The sequence below is a fragment of the Boleophthalmus pectinirostris genome, unplaced genomic scaffold (genome assembly GCF_026225935.1).
Source record: "Boleophthalmus pectinirostris isolate CB_2022bp ecotype Guang Dong unplaced genomic scaffold, ASM2622593v1 HiC_scaffold_12, whole genome shotgun sequence".
Taxonomy (NCBI): Eukaryota; Metazoa; Chordata; class Actinopteri; order Gobiiformes; family Gobiidae; genus Boleophthalmus; species Boleophthalmus pectinirostris.
Window position 1 is genome coordinate 2,633,788 of NW_026571018.1, and position 24,441 is coordinate 2,658,228.

Genomic DNA, 24,441 nt, shown 5'->3' on the forward strand with positions numbered 1-24,441 from the left:
ATCTTGGTTCAGTCCTAGTTTAGTCCTGGTTTAGTCCTAGTTTAGACCTGGTCTAGACCTGGTTTAGTCTTAATTTAGTCCTGTTTTAGACCTGATGTAGTCCTGGTTTAGTCTTAGTTTAGACCTGGTCTAGACCTGGTTCAGTCTTAATTTAGTCCTGCTTTATTCTTAGTTTAGTTCTGGTTTAATCTTAGTTTAATCTTGGTTTAGTCCTAGTTTAGTCCTGGTTTAGTCCTAGTTTAGTCCTGGTTTAGCTCAAATTGCTCAAAAACAGCGGACACGTGGGACATTTCTTGTATAAACCGGTTTAAATCCGCTGGGACGAGGGACACGGGACTCTAAACTGGACCTGTCCCGGGTCAGTGGGGACGTCTGGTCACTCTGTTTCTGCACCTGTCCAGAGCCGTAACCTTCCTGCTAACGCCTCGTGCTAGCCTATTAGCCCGTGGCCTATTACTCACCGCGTTACGTAACTTCGTGCCCCACACTCGAGATAGGCCCGCGTGTATCAAAACCCGGTGCTTATATTTCAATCAAGCGCCATGTTCGCGTCTTTATCTGGCGTGGTTTGGCGATAAGACTTGTTTTACCTTTACGCAGGTGAGCCCCGCCCCCCGCGCGCGCTGATTGGTCCGTTCCCTCGCGTACAAAGCGCAGGTGAGTCGTACCTGTATCCAAACCAGTTCTTCCCTGCACGGTGGACTAATCTTTTCGAGCTCCGGCGAAGCAAAAAAAAAAAAAAAGAAAAACAAACAAACAAACAAATAACACATATCGTCACGTTTTATGCGTTCGTGATTCGAGTTTCAATCGCGTTTCCGGGCTTCGAGAGACCACGGAGACTCGTCGATGGCCGCGGGAGTCGGACTCGCCATGAACGTAGCGCAGTCGAGCGAAGAGAGGGCAGTGTTCACGCAGCTCAGGCCGGTGAGGATGACCGGAGGAGGGGCGGGCGGCGCAGAAGACGCGGCCGTGTTCGAGGACGTCAAACCCGGGGTGAGATTCTGGGGCGCACCGCTGATTTCACACAACAACAAAAAACGTGCAGAAAAATAGACGCGGTTTTTCACGTTTTTACGCACTTTTACGCACGGACGAGACGCTTTACGTCACGGTTTGTGCAGAAACTCACAAGTGTGTATATAAGGACTAAACCAAGACTAACCAGGACTAAAACAGGACTAAACCAGAACTAGATTAGAACTTAATCAGGACTTAACCATGACTAGAGCAGGACTAGACTAGGACTTAACCTGGATGGAACCAGGACTAGACTAGGACTTAAAAAGGACTAAACCAGGACTTAACAAGGACTGAACCAGAACTAAACCAGAACTAGACCAGGACTAAACCAGGACTAGACCAGGACTAGACCAGGACTAGACCAGGACTAGACCAGAACTAGACTAGGACTTAAAAAGGACTAAACCAGGACTTAACAAGGACTGAACCAGAACTAAACCAGAACTAGACTAGGATTTAATCAGGACTAAACCAGAACTTAACCAGGGCAAAACCAGGACTTAGCCAGAACTTGGCCAGGAATAGACCAGGACTTAACCAGGACTAGACCAGGAATAGACCAGGACTTAACCAGGACTAGACCAGGACAAAACCAGAATTAGACTAGGACTTAAAAAGGACTAAACCAGAACTTAACCATGACTTAACCAGAACTAGACCAGGAATAGACCAGGACTTAACCAGGACTAGACCAGGACAAAACCAGGGCTAAACCAGAACTAGACTGGGACTTAACCAGGACTTGATCAGAACTTAACCACAACTTAACCAGGACTGAACCAGAACTAGACTAGGACTTAAAAAGGACTTAACCAGGGCAAAACCAGAACTAGACCAAGACTTAGATCAAGCCAACAGTGGACACAAAATGTTACATTTATTTTACACTCGTACAATCGTAAAAACACACTTCTTCTTTCATTTAAACACTAATCGTTTTAAATATTTCTGTTTTTCATTGTTGTTTTGGGTTTGGCTGTCGTTGTGCAGTGCAGCAGTGCAAGTTTTACACACTCTAAGCTTTTTTTTTTTGGATGATTATAAACTGTGGAGTTGTAACATAGATTTTCTCATCGTAAGGCTTTCCGAAGCAATAAAAGCATAAACGTGGACACATGACAGGCCCGGACTTCTGCTTTTGGCTCGAGTTTATTAGGACAGAGAGGGAATGTCTGCTCTGTGAGGCCATTACGATAAAGTGAAATATATACGTACGTGCATGTGCTGACTCTGGGCCTATTCTTATTTTATGGATTTGTCTGTTTTATTGTGAAAATCGAGATGTATTCTGTGTAAAATCTGCCACTTAATGCTCCGATAAAGGCTTGTTTCTTTGCTTAAACATGAAAATGAAAAGGCTGCACCCAAATATTTAATAGTCGATTGTAGTAATTGTATTTTGAAAGATTAATTTAAATTTATAACGCTTTTTTTTTTTTTTGTTGTATAAAGTCGTTTTGTTGTCAAAATCAGACCTGGAGTTGTGTTTTGTTTCGTTCCTGTGTGTTTAATTCATAAATTTAGCATGTTTTAAGTTGAGTTTTTTTCTCAAACTGATGTCATGTGGTGATACTTAACCAGGACTAAACCAGGACTAAACCAGGACTAAACCAGGGCTAAACCAGGGCTAAACCAGGGCTAAACCAGGGCTTAACCAGGGCTTAACCAGGATTTAGCCAGGATTTAATCAGAGATAATCCAGACCTAGACCAGGATTTAACCAGAGATAATCCAGAATTTGACCAGGACTTAAAAAGGACTGAACCAGAACTAAACCAAGGCTAAACCAGCACTAAACCAGGACTAAACCAGAACTAGACCAGCACTAAACCAGGACTAAACCAGAACTAGACCAGGACTAGAACAGGGTTTTCCGAGAGCTTGTATCTGAATAATTTGATGTAATAAATGACATTTTGTTTTGCTCCGGTGCAGATAAATAGTAAAAGTTGTCGTTCCTATAAAGCTCTTTAATATCAAAGACTCAGGAAGTGCGCTGTTAGCATGCTAGTTGCTGTTAGAATCACTGCGGTGTGAAGTTTTCAAGAGCAAAAAAGGCAAAGTCTGACGATCACAGCCCAGGGGATGTTGATGACGTCAGCTGTGCAAAAGTTTAAAAAGTTAGAGGAGAACTTGAAAACTACAGCTTCATCATGACATCACGAGGTGGACCAGAGCGTGTTTGAGGTTTGGAGCTGCACAGACGGATAATAAAGAGTTACTCAGACATGTGGGAATGAAACAAAACGCAGCTCCGAGCATGTTTGTGATGATGGAACGTTCTGACACGGTTCACAAGAGTCCATTTTGTGTAATCTATCGGAGTCTCTAGTCTGCAGAGTTTTCGATTTTGTGAATTCGTTCTTTCGTTTGCTCTTTTTTTTTTTTTTACAATAGAAATCAAATATTGTTCAGAAAGTTCTTCCCAAGTCTGTGGCAGAAGTTTCCATAAATGTGTGGCACTTGTAGGTCGCTTCACTCTTCTGTCCAGTTCATCCCAAACCAGCTCCTTGGGGTTTAAGTCTGGACACTGTGCTGCTGCTGGACACTGCAGGTTTTCAAGCTTTACCATCTTCATTTTGTCGGATCTTGGACTTTTGTTTTGTTCTTTTATCTTTTTTTTTAACCTCTGTCTGTTCAGTTTTTACCTTTGTACCATTTCAATCTCTTCATTGGACTTGCACGACTTGAACTGCAATAAATAACTGGAAAAACTAGGGTGTTCTAAGACATTTGAGTGCAAGTTAAACCTTTTCTTATTAAGATAAATGTTTAATAATAGTTTTGCTTAAACATTGAATCCGGAACAAGCAAAATATAAAATAATCCGTGTATCATTAGTTCATTTGTTTTTTAAAATAAAACCAAAAATAAGAAAACGAAAAAACAACTATTTTCTTCATTATTTGTCTCCAAAACCAAAATGAAAAAAAAAAAACAGATGATGATTTGTTTTGTTTTTTTCAGTTTCTGATTTTGTGTTTAAATGGAAAAACGGAGAACGGACTAAACCAGTACTAAACTGGTCTCAAACCTGGTCTGCTCCCGGTCTCAGTCCTGATCTGGTCCCAGTCTAGTCTCGGTCTCAATCCTGATCTTGTCCCGGCCTGGTCCCGGTCTCAGTTCTGGTCTGGTTCCGATCTCAGTCCTGATCACTCTATGCAGGCACACCTCCAAGCCCGTCCCAACACTCTGGTTTAGTCCCGGTTCAGACCTGGTTTAGTCCCGGTTCAGACCTGGTTTAGTCCCGGTTCAGACCTGGTTTAGTCCCGGTTCAGACCTGGTTTAGTCCCGGTTCAGACCTGGTTCAGTCCAGCGTCACAGTTTCAGTCACGTAAACGGGAAATGGCCGTTATCCGTTTTTTCCATTTTTCATTTAAACACAAAATCCAAAAGTGAAAAAAACAAATCATTATCTGTTTTTTTCATTTTGGTTTTGTAGACAAATGATGAAGAAAATGGTTGTTTTTTCATTTTCTTATTTTTGTTTTTATTTAGAAAAATGAATGAAGGAACAAAACACGTATTTAAAATAATAACAACATTTTAAATAAATCATGTCTCCAGTCGATCTGTGGCCGCGGGCAGCTCTAACACATATTTGATGTGATCTCACGGGCCAAATATAATTATATCGTGGGTCAAATTTGGCTCCTGGGCCTGAGTTTGACATGTCTGCTCTAGTGTGTTTGTTTATTTTGTCATAATTTCTGTAATTTTGGCGATGAGTGAAAGTGTAACAGTGACACACGTAATGACCTCGTTTAAAACAAAGACGCAATTGTATAAAACCGTCAACAACAGATCTCATTAACTTTAAATTAAATAACAAATCTTTCTGCACAAGTAGTAACAAAATCAAACACACACAAAAAGTTATACCTTATAATTTATCTGGTATTAAGTAGGGACGTAACGATAACCAGATCTCACTGTATGATATTTTCACGATGTACAGCTCACGGTACGATATTTATTGTGATATATTTTCCTCTTAAAACACCTTGACAAGACTTAATCCAGAGAACTAAGACTTAAAAGTGTTAGAACTGTTTTTTCTTCTTGTAGTCTGCACTGAAATGGCGCAAAGGATCATGGTCTATGTAGTTCCCTCTGATTTCTGAGCTTTTGTTGCGTCATAACTCTTCATTTAAGCAAAGAGACTTGTAATTCGATATATTGTGATGATCCACGATATTAGGACTTCTGACGATACGATATCATGATATTTTGGTTATTGTTACATCCATAATATTACGGCAAGTCAGTTGAAGGCAGGTGAATAGGAAATAAAGTCTTTAATTTTGAGATATTATAGATATTGTTTTTAAGCTTATCCTTAAAACATATAAATGTAAGAAAAAAAGTATATTACAAGATTTGGATCATGTTCTCAATAACATAAACGCCTTAGTTGTGAATAAGTTCTTTTGTCTTTGTTGAGTTTTGGTCTTTGTTTGTAAAAAGAACCAGGTCTACAACTGGACTACAACAGTCGAGTTTAGAGCTTTAAAGTTGGATTTATTCAAATTTTAACTCATTTTAACAAATTGTAATGTTTTTAAGCAGATCTAGTTTGCCAGATACTTAAAACATATACAGGCAGGATTTCAAGATCTTTTTAGTATTTTAGCAGAGTTGGGGACGTGCAAGTCGTGACTTGGACTTGAGTCAGACTTGAGTCACTAATTTTTAGGACTTGAGACTTGACTTGATAAATGGACAAAGACTTGGGACTCAACTTGGACTTGAGGCCTGTGACTTGAGAAAGACTTTTAAATCTGAATTCTTTCTGTTCTGAACGTTATGATTCACACTAAGATTTTGTCAAGACATTCAAAAAGAAAAATGTTACTAAATTATTTTCTACAGCTCTTACATACTCTAAAAATACTCATATACACATATACCATGACGTTTTAAAGTACAATTTATCTTAAAATTCATATAAATTGCAAAAGTCTAAGCTATATTTGGTACTTTTTTGGTTTAAAGATTTGAAATGACTTGAAGCTTAAAGCAGACATCTTGGACTTGACTTGGACTCATGGGCCAGTGACTTGAGACTCGACTTGGACTTACCTGTATTTGACTTGGGACTTGACTCGGACTTGAGGTCAAAGACTTGAGACTTGCAAAACAACGATTTGGTTCCACCTGTGGTATCTGGCATGTCAACAAAAAGAAGAAGAAGAATTAAACCTGCTTCTTTTCTGGGGTTTTATGTATTTTGAATATCCCAAAAAAACAAATTGTTTTACGTGTAAAAAGTACCAAAATGTACTGTTTTCAGGACATTCAAAACACAACAGAAAAGAGGCGAGTTTAATTTTTGCTTAATTTTGTCAACATATAACATCCTAAAAACATTTACAGAGGGGATTTTGAGATCTTTTTTTAGTATTTTAGTAAACTAGAAACATTTGTTGAGTTAAAACTTTCATAAATCAAATGTTAAAGCTCTAAACTCGAGCGTTGTGGTCCAGTTGTTGACCTGGTTTTGCTCTGGTCGTGTTCGTCTTTTCTGAGCTGTGACACTTGGTGTGAAAATGTTGTGATCCGCCGCAGTAAAAATATGTTATAAAGGCCGAGTGTCTGATATCTTATCTTCTCTTGGAGTGTAAATACTGGTGAAGAGGTCGAGATGAGAGGCTCGTGATAACAGCTAGCATGCTAACAGTGCACTTCCTGATTATCGAGACAGTAAAACACTTCAGAATTAGGTGCGGACAGTGTTCACAGCAGATTTATTTGGACCTGAAGAGCTACTTTTACAATCATTCTGAGACACATTTTGCTTAAATTCTCAGAGAAAATCACATGACGCTGTTTTCTGATTCTGTTCTAAAGTCGTTTCCTCGTCACAAACAGACCTGGAGTTGTGTTTTGTTTCATTCACACATGTTTAACGCGCAAACCCTGAAGATTTAGACTGAATTTTTCTCTCAAACACTACTACAGGAAGTGCTCCACTGTGTTTTTAAACTCCACACACCTTCACTAGAAACATTTGGATAATTTCAGCCTTGAAATTGTCGATTTCTACTGAACTAAAGCTAAAAAAAGAGCTGTTAACTTGAAAACAACTGCTTCATGACATCACAATGTGGAACAGAACATTTTGAGTGTTGGAGATATACAGACTAATAATCAGGGGTCATCTAACTTTTTTGTCTTTTTGGTCAGGTCGGGCGTATCACAGAATTGTTTGACCCTGACAATATGGATTATATTCTTTGAAAACCTTCACACTTTCTTTACACATCAGACAAACTGCACGAAACTTACACTGAACACAAAAATAATCTGTCGTCCACTGTTCTTAAACTCTGCTCTCTGTCAACTTTTTGTACTTTAACACGAGACATTTTTCTGTCGTTAACTGCACTACAGAACTCTGCACGTGTGTCGACTCTCACTGTTTGATCTCGAGTTTGTCAGGTGACGGAAATATGACATCGTATAATTATTTAAATAGAAATACTTCATCTAAATTTTTTTTTTTAATAGAAAAAAATTTACAAAATACAAAATGCAGACATGTCAAAAAGTAATGAAAAAAATAGGCCGTGACACTTTTGAGGATGGCCTCATTGGGTGAGTTCAGGTGGTGGGAGGTCGGGAGTTCGGCCTCAGTTTGGTGACTCCGCTAATGTTCACAATCAATTTTGCGTAATGTAGAGGGGTGTGCATAAATATTGAAATATCGATATATGCTATCGTTTAATGTGATGATACAGTATTGATATCGTGGGCTGCTGTATCGATATATCGCCCAGAGTATTTTTTTGGTATGTTTTATTAAATTATTTTGTTACAGAGCTACAGTTTTTAACAGTTTTGATGATTAAAATGTTTGTGTTTCATTTGAACTTTGCACCAGAAGAAGTGGTTTAACAAAGACTTTTAGTATCACAGACATGATTTAGACTTCATTTTTTTAATTGAACCGTATCGAATCGATTTCAAATATATCGTATCGAATCATATCGAATTGAAAGTGCACTCTATAGGTATCGTATCGTGGCCTGTGTATCGAGGTATGTATCATATCGACAACTTCTGATTCCCAACCCTAGTGATGATAATGTAGTGATATCGTGAGCTGCTGTATCGATATATCGCCAAGAGTATTTTTATTTTTTTTACTGAATTATTTTGTTACAGCTACAGTTTTATGCGACACATTTGACATTTTCACAGTTTTGATGATTAAAATGTTTGTGTTTCATATGAACTTAGGACATGAAGTGGTTTAACAAAGACTTTTAGTATCACAGACATGATTTAGACTTTATTTTTATTGAATCGTACCAAATCAAAAGCTCACTGTGTCGAGATATGTATCGTATCGGCAACTTCTTAACAATCCTCAGCCCTCGTAATATTGGACTTTGAAGGAAGTAAAGGAAGTTTTATTTTTAGAGCTGGTCAGAATTGGTTTAGACAGATGCAAATGCCAAAAGGATCAGTATCAGTATCAGAACTGTAAAAGCTGGATCGGTGCATCTTTTACTAAACATGATTGTCACTGTCCAATCAGAAGTGTTGATTTGATCATGTGACCTGAGCCTGGCCCTAAACAGTAGCAGATTCTTAGTTTGTGACTGTTTCTTTTGTTTGTTTTTCTTTCTAAGCGACAGGGGAGGCTGTAGTTACTCATTGTCGGTGTTAATTACCTTTTTGTTCTCTCTGACTGCGCACGGGAGCTTTGTCTAACGGTCGCATGTTGGAAGACGTACAAATGTTCCTGTTACTGACTCAAAAGAGTGAAAGGAAAAGAAAAATCTGTACAAGTTAAGGTGTAAAGTTTCTATTTTACACCAAAGTGACTCTTGGGAGGTGGTTAAGAGTTAGAAAACAGACCTGGAGTTGTTTTGTTTCATTTACACATGAGTTTTTTGAGTTTGAGTAACACTTTATTATAAGTCTGTCTACATTTCCAAAGATCAAAATGCTCTGTTCCACCTTGTGATGTCATGAAGTGGTAGTTCTATTTTAATTAACAGCTCTGTTCATTAGAATTTGGCAATTTTGGGGCTGAAATGATCCAAATAATTGACGTTGAATTCACACTTTGAGAGATTAAAATATGAAAAGTGAAATAGGCACAAGACTGTTTTTCGATTGGTGTTTAATAAAAATAAACTTTAAATTGAATATTGAAAATTGACGTTGTTTTTGTTTTTTGACACTAAAATGGAAAATTTGAAATGACAAACCGTTTTCCCATTTTGTCATTTTTCGTTCTTAATTGAAACTCAAAAAAACGAATCTTACATGGACCTTCGAGAATCCTGAAGTGTGCGGTTAGCATTCTAGTTGTTGGAACTCATAACTAGGACACGCTGAATTCATAAAGTATGTGAGGAAGAACTTTGGAAAACTGCAAACTGTTAAAAATGAATAAATTGTCTGGGTTTTTTTTTTTGTACATTTTTAAGACCATAAATACTAAGGCTGTGCGATTAATCAAATTTTGATTGCAATTTTAATTTGTGTGTCAAACGATCTCCAAACTCATAGACTCGAGTTAAAACAATTCAAAGCTTAACAATTATTTTGGGATATTTTTTATATAAAATGTATATTTGTATAGATTGTAGAACAGCTGGATATAGTTTATTTTGGATACGTTTATGTTTTTTTCTATATTTTATTTATTTTAATTTTAAATTTATTTTTTATTTATTTTTATTTATTTATTTATTTGTTTTATACATTGCGAAACTGCTGTAAGGTTCATATTTGTAGCCTGAATTTATTTTTAGTTTGAAAGTTTTGCGTAAATTATCAATAAGTGTTTTTTTTTGTTTTGTTTGTTTTGTTTTTTGAGAGGGAGAAAGAAATGTTGAATAAATGGATCCTGTAACTAAAACATAACATAATCATGTATAATTTAGTACTGACCAAAATAATCGTAAAAACGCAGTAGCGTTTTGACGCACTCGCTCTGAAATCGTCTGAACTCTCCCACGCCCAGAAACCCGAAAGGCCACGCGAGGTAAAGTCGTGTAAAAGCAAAATTACAGTTTGTTCTGGGCCTGTGTAATTTCTGTGTCTCTTTGGAAAATCTTCTTTGTAATGACGGAGTAATGACACGTTAGAGCGAAGAGGCTCCGAGCGACGCTGAACCTGAAGCCGGAGCGAAGCAGGTCACAGACGAGCGCCGTAAATCACCATGACAACGTTTAAAATGTACCACTTTAAACGGGCTGGAGGGAAAAACAAGACCAGGACTAGACCAGGACTGAACCAGAACTAAATGACCACACCAGGGTTTACTACCTTTAATGTACGACTTTAAACAGGCTATAGGGAAAAACAAGACCAGGACTAGACCAGGACTAGGCCAGGATTTTAACCAGGGCTAAAACAGAACTAGACCAGGACTGGACCAGGAGTTTCCGAGAGACCGTATCTGAAATATTTGATGTAATAAGTTATATTTAGTTTTGCTCCAGTGCAGATAAATTGTAAAAGTCGTTTCTTTACCCTCTCGACACAATGGGTCAATCTTACTGTACGACACAACCAAATGTACCACTTAAATTTACTATTTACAACTGTAAACTCTAGTGTTGTAAACTGGTCTTGTCTCAAGACCAGCCTCAAGACCACTTTTTTACGGTCTTGGTCTCGACTTGGACTTGAGAACATTTGGACTTGATCTTGTCTCGGTCTTGATGGTGCTTGGTCTCGGTTTTGTCTCAGTTTTGGCCTTTAAAAGTCTCGGTCTTGACCCTCAGAGGTCTTGGTCTTGTCCTGGTCTCGGGACTCTGTGGTCTTGTCCTGGTCTCGGGACTCTGTGGTCTTGTCCTGGTCTCGGGACTCTGTGGTCTCGGACTGGTCTTGGTCTCGATTAGTGCGCTCTTGACTACAACACTAGTAAACTCATTCAAGTTCAGCTAACAACATGGTACAATCGATAACATTATTGTCCCAATGTCGTCAAACGAGGATGTGATATTTCCTGATGCTCTCGTCTGCTCTGATTACACATTGTACATAAATACACTGGTTTCATTCATAAAATTAGTATGTAAACTTTACCTTGCTGTTTTTTTTGGGGAGCTGCTGTAGAAGATTTTTGTTGATATTCACAACATTTTTCTGGTGTAATGTGGTGATATCACCACAGAATGTGACCTGTGCCCGACAGGTCAAAGTTTAATGGTGCTAAGAGGCAAATATGTAATGCTGTCGTATGTGGACGCAGGGTCTCAAGAGGATAGAGCACTTTAAGAGTACTTTTCAGAGAATCAGGAAGTGTGCTGTTAGCATGCTAGTTATTATTAGAATTACTGTGATTCAAGTTTTTAAGAGCAAAAGGTGCTCTGATCAGAGCCACAGAGACCACAGAGAGCCACAGAGAGCCCACAGAGAGCCCACAGAGAGCCACAGAGAGCCCACAGAGAGCCCACAGAGAGCCACAGAGAGCCCACAGAGAGCCCACAGAGAGCAGAGAGCCCACAGAGAGCCCACAGAGAGCCACAGAGAGCCACAGAGAGCCACAGAGAGCCCTCGTCTGCCTCGACTTGAAGGCACATGTTGAAGTATTTGCGGAGGTCTGGATTACACAGTAACTCCTCAGGCCTAATGATTCTCTCACATCAATACTACAAACAAATGAGTCAGGCCTAATTTAAAAGGAGCATTGTGTAACTTTTCTGATGGAGGATCCGTCAAATACCTTTCTTTTCTTCATGGAGATGTTCTTGCTTTGTCTGGAATGTTTCACATTGTGGCATTAAATCTTTCTACCTTTTCTATCCTGTTTTTCTTCGTATTCTTGAGCTTTTAAAACCACCTGTAATTGAATAAATGTAAAGTAGAGCTGTTTAAAGTCACACTGTGAAACATTCCAGGCAGAAACAAGCAGGTGACGGACCCCACAACTGAAAAATTACACAGTGCAGCTTTAATTTTAGGAGCGGCTCATGGTTGTGTTTCATATTTTCGTTTTGAGCTTTTGGTATTTTCCGGTGTAATTTTAGCAATTGTGAAGCGTTCTTAGAGTTGAGTTGCATTGGTGGAGTCGACCTGAGGCAGAGTCTGGACTGGGACCAAACAGGACCAAACTGGGACCAAACTGGGACCAAACCGGGACCAAACCGGGACCAAACTGGGACCAAACCGGGACCAAACGGGACCAAACCGGGACCAAACCGGGACCAAACCGGGACCAAACCGGGACCAAACCAAGACCAAACCAAGACCAAACCAAGACCAAACCAAGACCAAACCAAGACAAATCTTGGATTTGAGGGAGAGGAAGAACCCTGAACCTGTGGAGCAGGGTGACTAAACCAGGTCTAAACCAGGTCTACAGCAGGTCTACAGCAGGCTTACACCAGGTCTAAATTAGGACTAAACCAGGACTAATCCTGGACTTGAGAAAGAGAGGGAGAATCCCAAGCCCATGGAGCAGGGTGACTGAACCAGGTCTAAACCGGGTGTGAACCAGGACTGAACCAGGACTGAACCAGGTCTTAAAGCGTTCTTAGGGTTGAGTGGAGCAGACCTGGAGCAGACCTGGAGCAGACCTGGAGCAGACCTGGAGCAGACCTGGAGCGGACCTGAATCGGACCTGGAGCAGAGTCTGGACCAGGCATTTTCCATGTAAATAGCTGCAGGTTGATTTGTTTTTCAGGACGCACATTTGCATTTCTCTGAGCTCACCACAATCTCTGAAAGGCACAAACGCTCTCAGTGAAATGTAAACGCCGCTTCCTCGACGTTTTGTCAATTCAAATCTCAGTTCAAGAACCCGAGATGAACTCTTTCGGTTTGTGTCTTGCCTTGGAAAGTTCCTTCGTGTGGCTTTAATGTTCCTCGCGGAGCCTCCAGGCCGAGATACACGACAGAAGAAGACTGAATCCTACGTCAGTAAAGTTATGTCACGCACCTTTAAGTACCTCAGATCGCAAATTTACGACGCAAAAGTGAACAAAACATGTGGTAACTGACTCATCTGAAGGTGGCAGATCAATTCCCGCTACTGCCATCGAGTCCTTGGGCAAGACACTTCAGTATTACATCGTTAAAAGTCCGATATTGCACAAAAATGTGTGAGCCCTAAATCAAGTTAAAATGTTTTTAAAATGTCCTGGTTCTGTCCTGGTTCTGGTTCAGTCCTGGTTCAGTCCTTGTTTAGTCCTGGTTAAGACCTGGTTTTAATCCTGGTTTTAATCCTGGTTTTAATCCTGGTTTTAATCCTGGTTTAAATCCTGGTTTTAATCCTGGTTTTAATCTTGGTTTAATCCTGGTTTTAGTCCTGGTTTTAGTCCTGGTTTTAGTCTGGATTAATCCTTGTTTAGTTCTGGTTAAAACCTGGTTTAAATCCTGGTTTAAATCCTGGTTTAAATCCTGGTTTAAATCCTGGTTTTAATCCTGGTTTTAGACCTGGTTTTAGACCTGGTTTTAGACCTGGTTTAGTCCTGGTTTTAGACCTGGTTTAGTCCTAGTTTTAGACCTGGTTCAGTCCTGGTTTCACTTTTAGGTTTTCTCACAGTCGGTCAGTGAGCCCATAATCGGGATTTACACCTGAAGTTTCATCACATTTTTCCAAACGTCTTTCCGGTTTGTGACATAAATTAGATCCTTTTTTCCGTCAGATGCCCCGTCCGGTCCCAGATCAGATCAGGTCAGACGAGAAACCAAATGAGTGTGATTTGTTTTGGTTCGTTTCTTCTTCTTCTTTTGTGCCAGACGTAAACAGAAACGTGCAGAGGCTGAAACCACAGACGTTAGGAAACTGTCTGCACGGCATTATGGGTAATCTGGGGGCATTAGACAAAACAATGTGAGTCAATGAAAACGCTGAGACTTTTGTACGCTTTAAGTTTTATGTATTTTTAGCATGATGTTATTGTGCGTTATTTTGTAGGGAGTATTTCAGCGTAAAGTCTGAGCATAATCTGTGTATTGAGGCGGATAATCTTGTTTTTATTAAAGGAACGTTTCGGTCCTGACATTTGCATGGCCGCTCCAACAAACAAAAGAGTGTGAAGAATGGGAACAATTAACTGTAGGAGTCTAAAAATGTTCTCAGAAGTATCGAAAATCGGATAAGAATCGATACTAAAATTATATATACTTATTTAAGCAAGTATCGAGCACATAAACGAGGCATAATTGGAGCGTTTCTGGACAGTTTTAGTGAGATTTCGAGCTATTTTAAAACTTATGCCACTTTTTTTTTTCTATTGAACGTCGGGAGTCGGTAAATCCGAGTCAGTTTTCCTGATTTCCGTCGCCATCGCCAGACGTCACTGTAGCTCCTCGCTGTTTAATGTTCACAAACACAAGACACTAGAGCTCATGCAAAGATAAAGAAAGCACAGAAAAACTTCTGTATATGAAAATGACATTTTATTACTGAAAAGAAGCATTTTTTATCTTCACTGTGGTGTTGTAGTGTAGTTGTAGTTTTTGTAGTTGCAGTAATTGTAGTTGTAGTAGTTGTAGTTGTTGCAATAGTAGAAGTTGCAGTAGTTGTTGTAGTAGTTGTAGTCATAGCAGTAGTTGTAGTGGTAGTTGCAGTAGTAGGAGTTGCAGTAGTAACTGTGGTAGTAGTAGTAGTAGTTGCTGCAGTTATCTTTGTTGTTGTAGTAGTAGCTGTAGTAGCTGTAGTAGTAGTAGCTGTTGTAGTAGTAGCTGTTGCTGTAGTAGTTGTTGCTGTAGTAGTAGTAGTAGCTGTTGTAGTAGTAGCTGTTGCTGTGGTAGTAGTAGCTGTAGCTGTAGTAGTAGCTGTAGCTGTAGTAGTAGCTGTAGTAGCTGTAGTAGAAGTTGTAGTTGCAGTAGTAATAGTAACAATAGTAGTAGCAGTAGTTGCTGCAGTTATCTTTGTTGTTGTAGTAGTAGCAGTAGTAGTAGCTGTAGTAGCAGTAGTAGTAGCTGTAGTAGCAGTAGTAGTAGCAGTAGTAGCAGTCGTAGTAGTTGTAGTAGCAGTAGTAGTAGCTGTAGTAGCTGTAGTAGCAGTAGTAGTAGCAGTAGTAGTAGCAGTAGTAGTAGTAGTAGCAGTAGTAGCAGTAGTAGTAGCTGTAGTAGCAGTAGTAGTAGCAGTAGTAGTAGCAGTAGTAGTAGCAGTAGTAGTAGCAGTAGTAGTAGCAGTAGTAGTAGTAGTAGTAGTAGTAGCAGTAGTAGTAGCAGTAGTAGTAGCAGTAGTAGTAGCTGTAGTAGCAGTAGTAGTAGTAGCTGTAGTAGCAGTAGTAGTAGCAGTAGTAGTAGCAGTAGTAGTAGCTGTAGTAGTAGTAGCAGTAGTAGTAGCTGTAGTAGCAGTAGTAGTAGCTGTAGTAGCAGTAGTAGTAGTAGTAGTAGTAGCAGTAGTAGTAGCTGTAGTAGCAGTAGTAGTAGTTGCTAGTAGTAGTAGTAGTAGTAGTAGTAGTAGTAGTAGCAGTGTAGTTGTAGTTGTAGTTGTAGCAGCAGCAGCAACACAATGAGATCCTTTTCTGTATCCTTTTTATCGCAGTATCGATATCAGTATCCGAACTGAAAAAACTGAATCGCCACATACTTTTCCTTCACTACTGAAATCAAGTTTGAAATGTTTGTACTTTGTTTCTCGTCAACTGTCCACAGGAGGAGCCAACTTCACAACTTCACAGCACTTTGCACACTTGTAGTAGTAATAGCAGCAAAACTGAGGTGTCCACCACATCACGACAGAGTTTTGCGTTACAATAGTTTTTTTCTTTTATTAAGTCGTTTTATATGAATATTGTGATTTCAAACGTCCAAATTCTAACCGATCGATCCACGGGAGGCACAGAGTTTAACTACAGAGCATAAACCCCACAGATCTCCTTTAAACTCATCTTCTCCTTTTCCTAATTTGGCGTTACGAGGGTCAAAAGGGTTAATTATTTGTAGACGTTATGGTTGAGGAGGGTATAACTTGACGATATACAGAGCTGCACTTTGGACACTCACCTAAACTCACCTCTTTTGACCATAAACACTCAAACACGCAGGACTGTGGTGGAAACAGACCCACGAACGACTGCGGGGGCTGAACTACATGTTCCTCTGTACAATGAACTTTTTCTTTGTCGTAAACGGGAGATTTTTGTTGTAATATATTTTATTTAATTTTTTTGTTATAGTTCAGGTCCTTTTAATGAAACTGTGAAAATGATTAAAAACTGTGAAACCGAGATTTTAATGTTTTATGTCTGTAGTAGTAGTAGTAGTAGTAGTAGTAGTAGTAGTAGTAGTAGTAGTGCTGCAGTTGTAGTTCTTGTAGTAGTTGTTGTTTTAGTGGTAGTAGCAATGTAAGTAATGGTTGTAGTAGTTACAGTAGTTACAGTAGTAGTTGTAATTGGAGTTGTTGTTGTTGTAGCTGCAGTTATTGTAATTGTTGCAGTAGTAGTAGTTGTAGTTGTAGTTGCAGTAGTAGTAGTAGTAGTTGTAGTTGCAGTAGTAGTAGTAGTAGTAGTAGCAGTAGTAGTAGCAGTAGTAGTAGCAGTAGCAGTAGCAGTAGTAGTAGCAGTAGAGTAGTAGTAGCAGTAGCAGTAGTAGTAGTAGTGAACTGTGTGTTGATAAAATCCGATCAGTGAGTTTGGTCCAGATGCAGTAAAATCTCCAGCTCCAGTTTGTTTTGTGTATAAAGACGACCTGGACCTGGACCGAAATAAAAACATAACTCCATTAGAACACGACTTGACGTTTCTGTAACATAAGATCTTTTTAAGCACGAATTAACCAGTACGAAAGTAAAATAATTAAAATAAACTGTATCATTCATTCATTTGTTTTTCAATATAAAACCAAAAGTTAGAAAACAAAAAAAACTATGATTTTCTTCATTATTTGTCTCTAAAACCAAAATGAAAAAACAGATAATGATTAATTTTTTTCAGTTTTCAATTTTGTGTTTAAATGAAAAATGGAAAAAATGGATAACGGACTAAACCAGGAGTAAATCAGGACTAAACCTGGTCTTAATCGGGACTGAATCAGGACTAAACCAGGACCGAACCAGGACTCAACGAGGACTCAACGAGCACTCAACGAGGACTCAACGAGGACTCAACGAGGACTCAACGAGGACTCAACGAGGACTCAACGAGGACTCAACGAGGACTCAACGAGCACTCAACGAGGACTCAACGAGCACTCAACGAGGACTCAACGAGCACTCAACGAGCACTCAACGAGGACTCAACGAGGACTCAACTCAACGAGGACTCAACGAGACTCAACGAACGAGACTAACAACGGGACTAAGTTTGGTCTGAGTCGAACTCTCTGGTCTGGTCTGGTCCAGTGGTCTGGTCCCAGTCTGGTCCCGGTCTCAATCACAGTCTGGTCCTGGTCCTGGTCTGGTCTCGGCTTCAGTGCTGGTCTGGTCTTGGTCCGGTCTCAGTCCTGGTCTCAGTTCTGGTCCTGATCCCAGTTTAAGTCCTGGTTTAGTCCTGGTTTAGTCCTGGTTTAGTCCTGGTTTAGTCCTGGTTTAGTCCTGGTTTAGTCCGGCATTGCAGTCACGGGAAGTCACATAAACGGAAAAAAACGGATAACAACTGTTTCCCGTTTTTCATTTAAACGCGAAATCGAGAAAAAACAAAGCCTGAAAAAACAAATCATTATCTTTTTTTTTTTTGTTTTGTTTTGTTTTTCATCTTGGTTTGGAGACTTTTTTTTTTTTTCATTTTCTTATTTTTTGTGTGTTTTTTTGTTATTTTGATGAACGAATGACACACTGATTATTTTGGATCATTCACGTGACTCGATCTCGTTCTCTGTGGTCGTGTTTTGTCCCGGGGGCTCCTGAACGCAGCGTGTGGCCTCCAGGGACGGTTCTGCGCGAAGATCAATAAAAGGCAGAAGTGTGGAAACTCCCACGTTCCGTCCGCTGATAAGAGCCGCTTTATTCTCAAATGATTAACGTGCGCCGTCTTCTGTCTTCTGTCTTCTGTCTTCGCCTCCGCTCGCACATTCCTGCAGATTTCCACTTTTTACACAAACCGCTCAGACGCCGCCGCAGCGTGTCCGGACCGGCGCGCTGACGTCGGAGCAGGAAACCAACAAAAGGAGGTTAAAGGGGAAAAAAAAAAAAAAGAGAGTGATTTTGTAGCAGTGAGCGATGCGGCGGAAGTGTCATGCCCGGGCACATAGAGACAGATTGAGTCTGAAGAAGAAAAGTAAATTAGATTGGTTACTCCCCCGTTGGTGGGCTGTTGCTCAATCCACTACACTAAACATTTGTTAAACATCCCTTTTTTTTTCTTTTTTTTTGCAATACAACCTGTTATTTCACAATCTGCTGCTCTAGTTGTGTCATGGCTGCGAGAAAAGCATGAAAAAAACAAAAAAATGGAAAATAAAATTCACACTCTTTCATACAAAATGCACAGCAAACATGGATAAACAACATAAATAATGCTTAATTTACGACTTTAGTTACAAAAGTTCAAAATATCAAGTCTGTAAGTCAATTTCAAATATCCTTATTGCCTCAAAACAAACAAAAGAAAGTGTAATGGCTCCATGCAGAGCCGGTGAGGTGTAGTATCTTGACCCCGGGGTCAGAAACCTATTATGGTTTGTTGACCCCCCTATGAAAATCTTTATTTTATTAATAAACAACTTGAATTCTACAGAAAAGCTTTGAATATTAATATTATATCTGCAAATTAAAACATATTGACATATTTAAAAGTGTTTTTTGAAGAACTCAGATGCATTTTTTATGTCGATTATAACTTTTGAATATTAATAATGACTTAGTTGTTTAAGCACACATTTTACTGAAAATGAGATCAGTAGTTAGGGGAAGTAGGGGAAACCTATGCCTAGAATAATCTGACCCCCCAGTATGTTTATTATAGTTCTGATGATGTAAAATAAGAAGTCATGTTAGTTGAATATTGACAATGATCAGTTATGTATAAAAAAGGTCAAAATTCTCTGACTATAATAATCTGACCCCCAATATGTTTATTATAACACGACATGACTAAATTCAAGTTCATTATTCTCACAAACCGTTGCCTAAATTGACATTATGATGAAGGATTATCTGAACATAACAAACTAAAAACCATAACAATTTAAAATACAACATAAAAAGTGACAAGATTGTTATGTAACAATACATTACATTTACACAAAACACCAAATCGTTCTCCAACAAAATATTCCTTAAAATGCCTTTAAAAGAAAGTGAAGATGTAGAAATCTATAATAAAAGTAAATGACATGAGAAATAATGATCAGATAAGTAACTACTAAAGAAAAAAGTCAAAATCCTATTGGGGGGTCACTTTACTGTAGCAGTATGTTCTCCTCCGGGGTCAGTGTACTGTCTCACAGCGGTGCTACCTTTAGGCAAAAGTGGGCGGCTGCTTAGTTGGCCCCAAACCTGGAGGGGCCCCCAAACAATTTCCCAAAGTGCCACTAATGACCAAGGCCTCAGAGCAATTAGATTTTAGCTCAATATGACATTAAATAAGAGTAGTTTGCTTTTAAACAATGGATGTAAAGAAAAATATAATTGTATTAGCAAAAAAATAAAACTATTTTCAGTTCTGGTTTTCTAGTAAGCGATCGAACTAATAAGACAAGTTTGCAATCCTCAGGTTTTTTTTTTTATTATTATGGTGATGTGTGTGTCTCAAGAACAATGGGGAAAACCAAACAATAATAAATATATAAAAACAAAACAAAAAATGTGTGCGTTATAGTGAGGGGCTAGTGCTTTGGGCCCCCAAACTGCTAACTCCTCCACTGACCCCATGACTTTCCTGTTGTTGTTATTTTATTTATGAAATGTTTTTTTATTGGTATGGACGTGAGGATGTGTCCATGTTTGTTCATTTTTACTGCTACAGATTTGCTCTGTCGAAGTTTCGCTGTATTTCATGCAATGACAATAAATACATCTAAATCTAAAAAAGCAAATCAGTGAAATTAAGAATGTTGTAATATAAATAGAAACAATCAAACAAAAAGGTTCAAAGTTAAGGAACAATGACACTTTTTTTTTTTTTTTTTGTATTTGTATTTGTTAAGCAGTTTCTTTTGCAGTCTCCACTGACCTGTTGTAGCTCCTGGACTTTAAGTGACTTTGATGGACAATTCTTGGACAACCTTAGTTGTCATGTGATGTTGTAAAGGAAAAATTGCGTTGATTTCAGTTGAGTTTATTGCTTAGTCTGGCTGGATTTTCAAAATAAAACCTGGGACATCCCTGGTTTGTAGTGGTCCATAAGTGTTGTACTCAAGACCGGACTTGCTCTTGAGACCGGCCTCGAGACCGTTTGTTTGTGGTCTTGGTCTCATCTCGGACACGACCGCACTTGGACTCGGTCTTGTCTTGGTCTCGAGGTCTGACACTGGACAAGTGATAAAATGGAGATAGATTTATAAAAACATTGATATATATAAACCAAAATAAATCTCAAAAATGACAAAGATGGTCTTGATTTGGTCTCTATTTGGTCTCGATGGGCCGTGGTCTCAGTCTTGTCTCGGTTTCGACCCTCAGAGGTCTTGGTCTTGTCCTGGTCTCAGGACCCTGTGGTCTCGGATTGGTCTTGGTTTTGATTAGCAGCAGTAGTTGGTAATAATAAAATTGTGAAACGAGTGTCAGTATATTCACATTTTCTTTGTGTTTGTCTTTTTTAAGCGGTTTTTCTGTATTTTACCAAAACAAATGACAACATACGTCTGTCTTTACTGTCAACCAGTATGAAATTGGTCAAAAATATTAACACCTAGGAGATTTCTTGTATAAAACTTTGACAAGTCAGTGGTTTTGGGTGAATCTGCTGGGGCAGGGGACACAGGCTCAAAACTGCGACTGTCCCGGGTAAATGGGGACATCTGGTCACCTTTAGTATTGCTGGGTTTCAGACGACATTGTTCAACTGCAGATTTTTGTTGGAATATAACACGGTAATCAAAATGATCAGGTTTTATATTCAGGAGTTTACCTTTCTAATATTTCATGACAAAGCAAAAGTCAGTTATTCCGATTGATTACGTTGTACTGCCATCTCAAAGTCCGTACGACACCATCACACTTTAGAATCTGAAAACCACCGATATGTATTTCAAACTTTTCTTCAAGTGCTTCTCTCAAAACAGAGACATGCAAATACTCAAAGGAAACACAAACAAATGAGCGACGAAGGACAGACTTATAGCATCTAACCCACAACCTTCTTTCTGACTGAGAGGCAGGAGCAAGGCTAACCACTCTGCCATGGCAACGTAAAGACTGTGTATATAAATGGCTGCTCAACATCTGAGTCAGGTCTTACAGCAGGTCTCAGATCATTATTCTTGTTCTGGATTCAATGTTTAAGCAAAACTATTATTAAACATTTATTTTAATAAGAAAAGGTTTAAATTAACAAAGAAAATTTTACCAAGGGGAAAGACGTTATTGTCCTCCTTCCTACAGGATTTGGCACATTACATACGTCAAGACCAAATAGCAGCAGTTGGTTAAATAAAGTGAATGAATCCTAATGCTGCGAGGTCAGACGGTTTCCACGAAGTGAAACCGGCTGATGAATCGAGCTACTCTGGTGTAGCACTGAATTCAGAATTTGCAGGACCATAAACTGGTGATAATTGTGTTGTCCCAATGTTCAGGACAAACTCTTGGTCAGTCTCTTTGACCACGTTTACATGATATTTTTAATTCTGAATTAATTACTTCAAATTAAATTATTCTCTTTTTGAGTTTACATGGAAAAAATAATTCTGAATTGAGGTTTACATGGGAAACATGTTAAATCACCTTTATTTAATTCCACTCAACGATCAGAGATCTCCAATCTTTTAGGCTTTAAAAATCCTGTATCTGATGTTTTGCACCACGTTTCACAAATAACTCAGTTTTGACTTGATCTTTGAACACTTAGTCTGAGAGTGAGTTGTTTTACTGTAGACAGGAAACAGTTTGCTTTATATCCTGTGGTCCTCAGCAGATTTCACTACAGTCTTTGTGATCAGAGATTTAGAATCTCTTCAGATTCTCCTCGTGTCTGTGGTGTGAACTTTTTGTTGTGCATTTAAAAATCGTTTAAGACCGAAAAATCCTGTAGTGTGTGTGTGGCAGCCTTAAGTCCACTACTTTATATATGTCCTGGTTGAGTCCTGGTTGAGTCCTGGTTGAGTCCTGGTTGAGTCCTGGTTGGGACCTGGTTGGGGACTTGGTTGGGACCTGGTTGAGACTTGTTTGAGACTTGGTTAAGGCCTGGTTAAGGCCTTGTTGAGACCTGAATGAGACCTAGTTAAGACCTGGTTGGGATCTGGTTGAGACCTTGATGAGTCCTTGTTGAGACCTGGTTGAGACCCTGTTGGGACCTTGTTGGGACCTTGTTGGGACCTTGTTGGGACCTTGTTGGGACCTTGTTGGGACCCGGTTGGGACCCGGTTGGGACCTGGTTGGGACCCGGTTGGGACCCGGTTGGGACCCGGTTGGGACCCGGTTGGGACCCGGTTGAGGCTGTGGTGTGAGCTTTTTGTCACACTCTTAAAAAACGTTCAAGACCGAAAAATCGTGTAGTGTGCGGCGGCCTTTAGTCCACCTCTTTAAACAGAGTCTAGTCCGGGCTAACCACTCTGCCGTCGCTCTGGACACTCTGAGGGCAGCAGATTTACTCCAGTGTCAACACATGAGCTCATCGAGTGCGTCGTTTTTCACAAAGCGCTGTTTGTTTTCACACCGTCGATCGTGAATGAGTTTGAACTAAAGCCCGATGAAATGAGCCCTGATTCTTTTGTCCGAGTGTTGAGCTCTGGACACCTGCTCCTGTCAGCACCTGTCAGCACCTGTCAGCACCTGTCAGCACCTGTCAGCACTGTCACACTACATTACACCAGAAACAAACCGCACACGGCGCTCGCTGCCGTACGACGCCGAGTTTATGTCCAAAGTCTTCTTGGTTTCCTCACAATAAGAATATTTATGGGTGCATTGTGTAACTTTTTGGTCGGGGTTTCCATGGATACATCTTTGCTTTGCCCGGAATGTTCCACAGTGTGACTTGAAACAGCTCTAATTTACATTTATTCAACTACATTTTGGTTTTACAGCTCAAAAATACCTACAAAAACAGACATTCTGACTCTGAACGGGGTCGCCTCTCCACAGATCTGACCTGTAACTTGGTCCGGTTTGGTCAGTACTAAATCAGGACTGAAACAGGACTTAGACCAAGACCGGATCAGAACTAGAACAGGACTGAAACAGGACTGAATCAGGATTAGACCAGAATTAACCCAAGATTAGACAAAAACTAAATCAACACCGAATGAGGACTAAACCAGGACTAAACCAGGACTGAAACGGGTCTAGACCAAGACCAGACCCCAGGACTAGAACAGGACTGAGCCAAGACCAGATCAGAACTGAATCAGGATTAGACCAGAATTAAACCAAGATTACACCAAAACTAAATCAGCACTGAGCTAGGACCAAAACCAGGACTAAACCAGGACTGAAACTAGACTAGACCAGGACCAGTTCCACAGTGTGACTTTAAACAGCTCTACTTTACATTTATTCAATTATGATTTGGTTTTATAACTCAAAAATACCCATAAAAAAACAACATTCTGACTGTGAGCGGGGTCGCCTCTCCACAGATCTGACCTGTAACTTGATCTGGTTTGGTCAGACCTGAATCAGGACTAAACCAGGACTGAAACGGGACTAGACCAAGACTAGACTAGTACTAGAACAGGACTGAAACAGGACTGAAACAGACCTAGACAGAATTAAACCAAAACTAAATCTGCACAGAACGAGGACTGAACCAGGACTGAACCAGGACTGAACCAGGACTGAACCAGGACTGAAACGGGACTCGACCAAGACCAGTTCCTCAGTGTGACTTTAAACAGCTCTACTTTACATTTATTCAATTACAGGTGGTTTTAAAGCTCAAACATACTGACTGTGACCTGACCTGTAACTTGGCCTGGTTTGCATGAAGATCGAAAGGTTTAATGCCACACTGCGGAACATTCCAGACAAAGCAATAACATCTAAGCAGAGAGAATCATTTGACGGACCCTCCACAACAAAAGTCATGCAATGCACCTTTAAAAATGATGTTCTTTTGTCTATTTGAAACAAATTCTGGTGAAGTATATTCTTTAATTTCCTGGTTGGACTCGGGCCGCAGGTTTGACTTACATAGTTGAGGTAATTCCAGTTCTGTTACCGAGCAACCGAGGGCCCAAACGTGTCTAAATTACACAATAGTCACGCTTAGATAAATAATAACTTGATGACAACACCTTAATTTTGTTGAATGAAGGTTTAAACGGTGGGAAAAAGTCCTTCCTTGTGAGTAAATCCTCCCTGGATTTGGATGAAGTTTTTCCGTGTTGATGATTTTTGTGCTTTTTCTTTTTAACATTTTTGACATTTGTTATCTAGTTTTTAATGTTCTT

At 39.5% G+C, this 24,441-nt stretch overlaps 1 protein-coding gene across 1 annotated transcript in view; it reads left to right on the forward strand.

The window, feature by feature from the left end:
* The first annotated feature begins 657 nt into the window (after positions 1-657).
* klf5l (Kruppel-like factor 5 like) overlaps positions 658-24,441 on the forward strand; it is a 53,709-nt gene continuing 29,925 nt past the window's right edge. Inside the window, exon 1 of the mRNA XM_020941073.2 lies at positions 658-996. Within this exon, the coding sequence (XP_020796732.1) occupies positions 850-996 (147 nt within the window). The 5' untranslated portion in view covers positions 658-849. The remainder of the gene's footprint in view (positions 997-24,441) is intronic.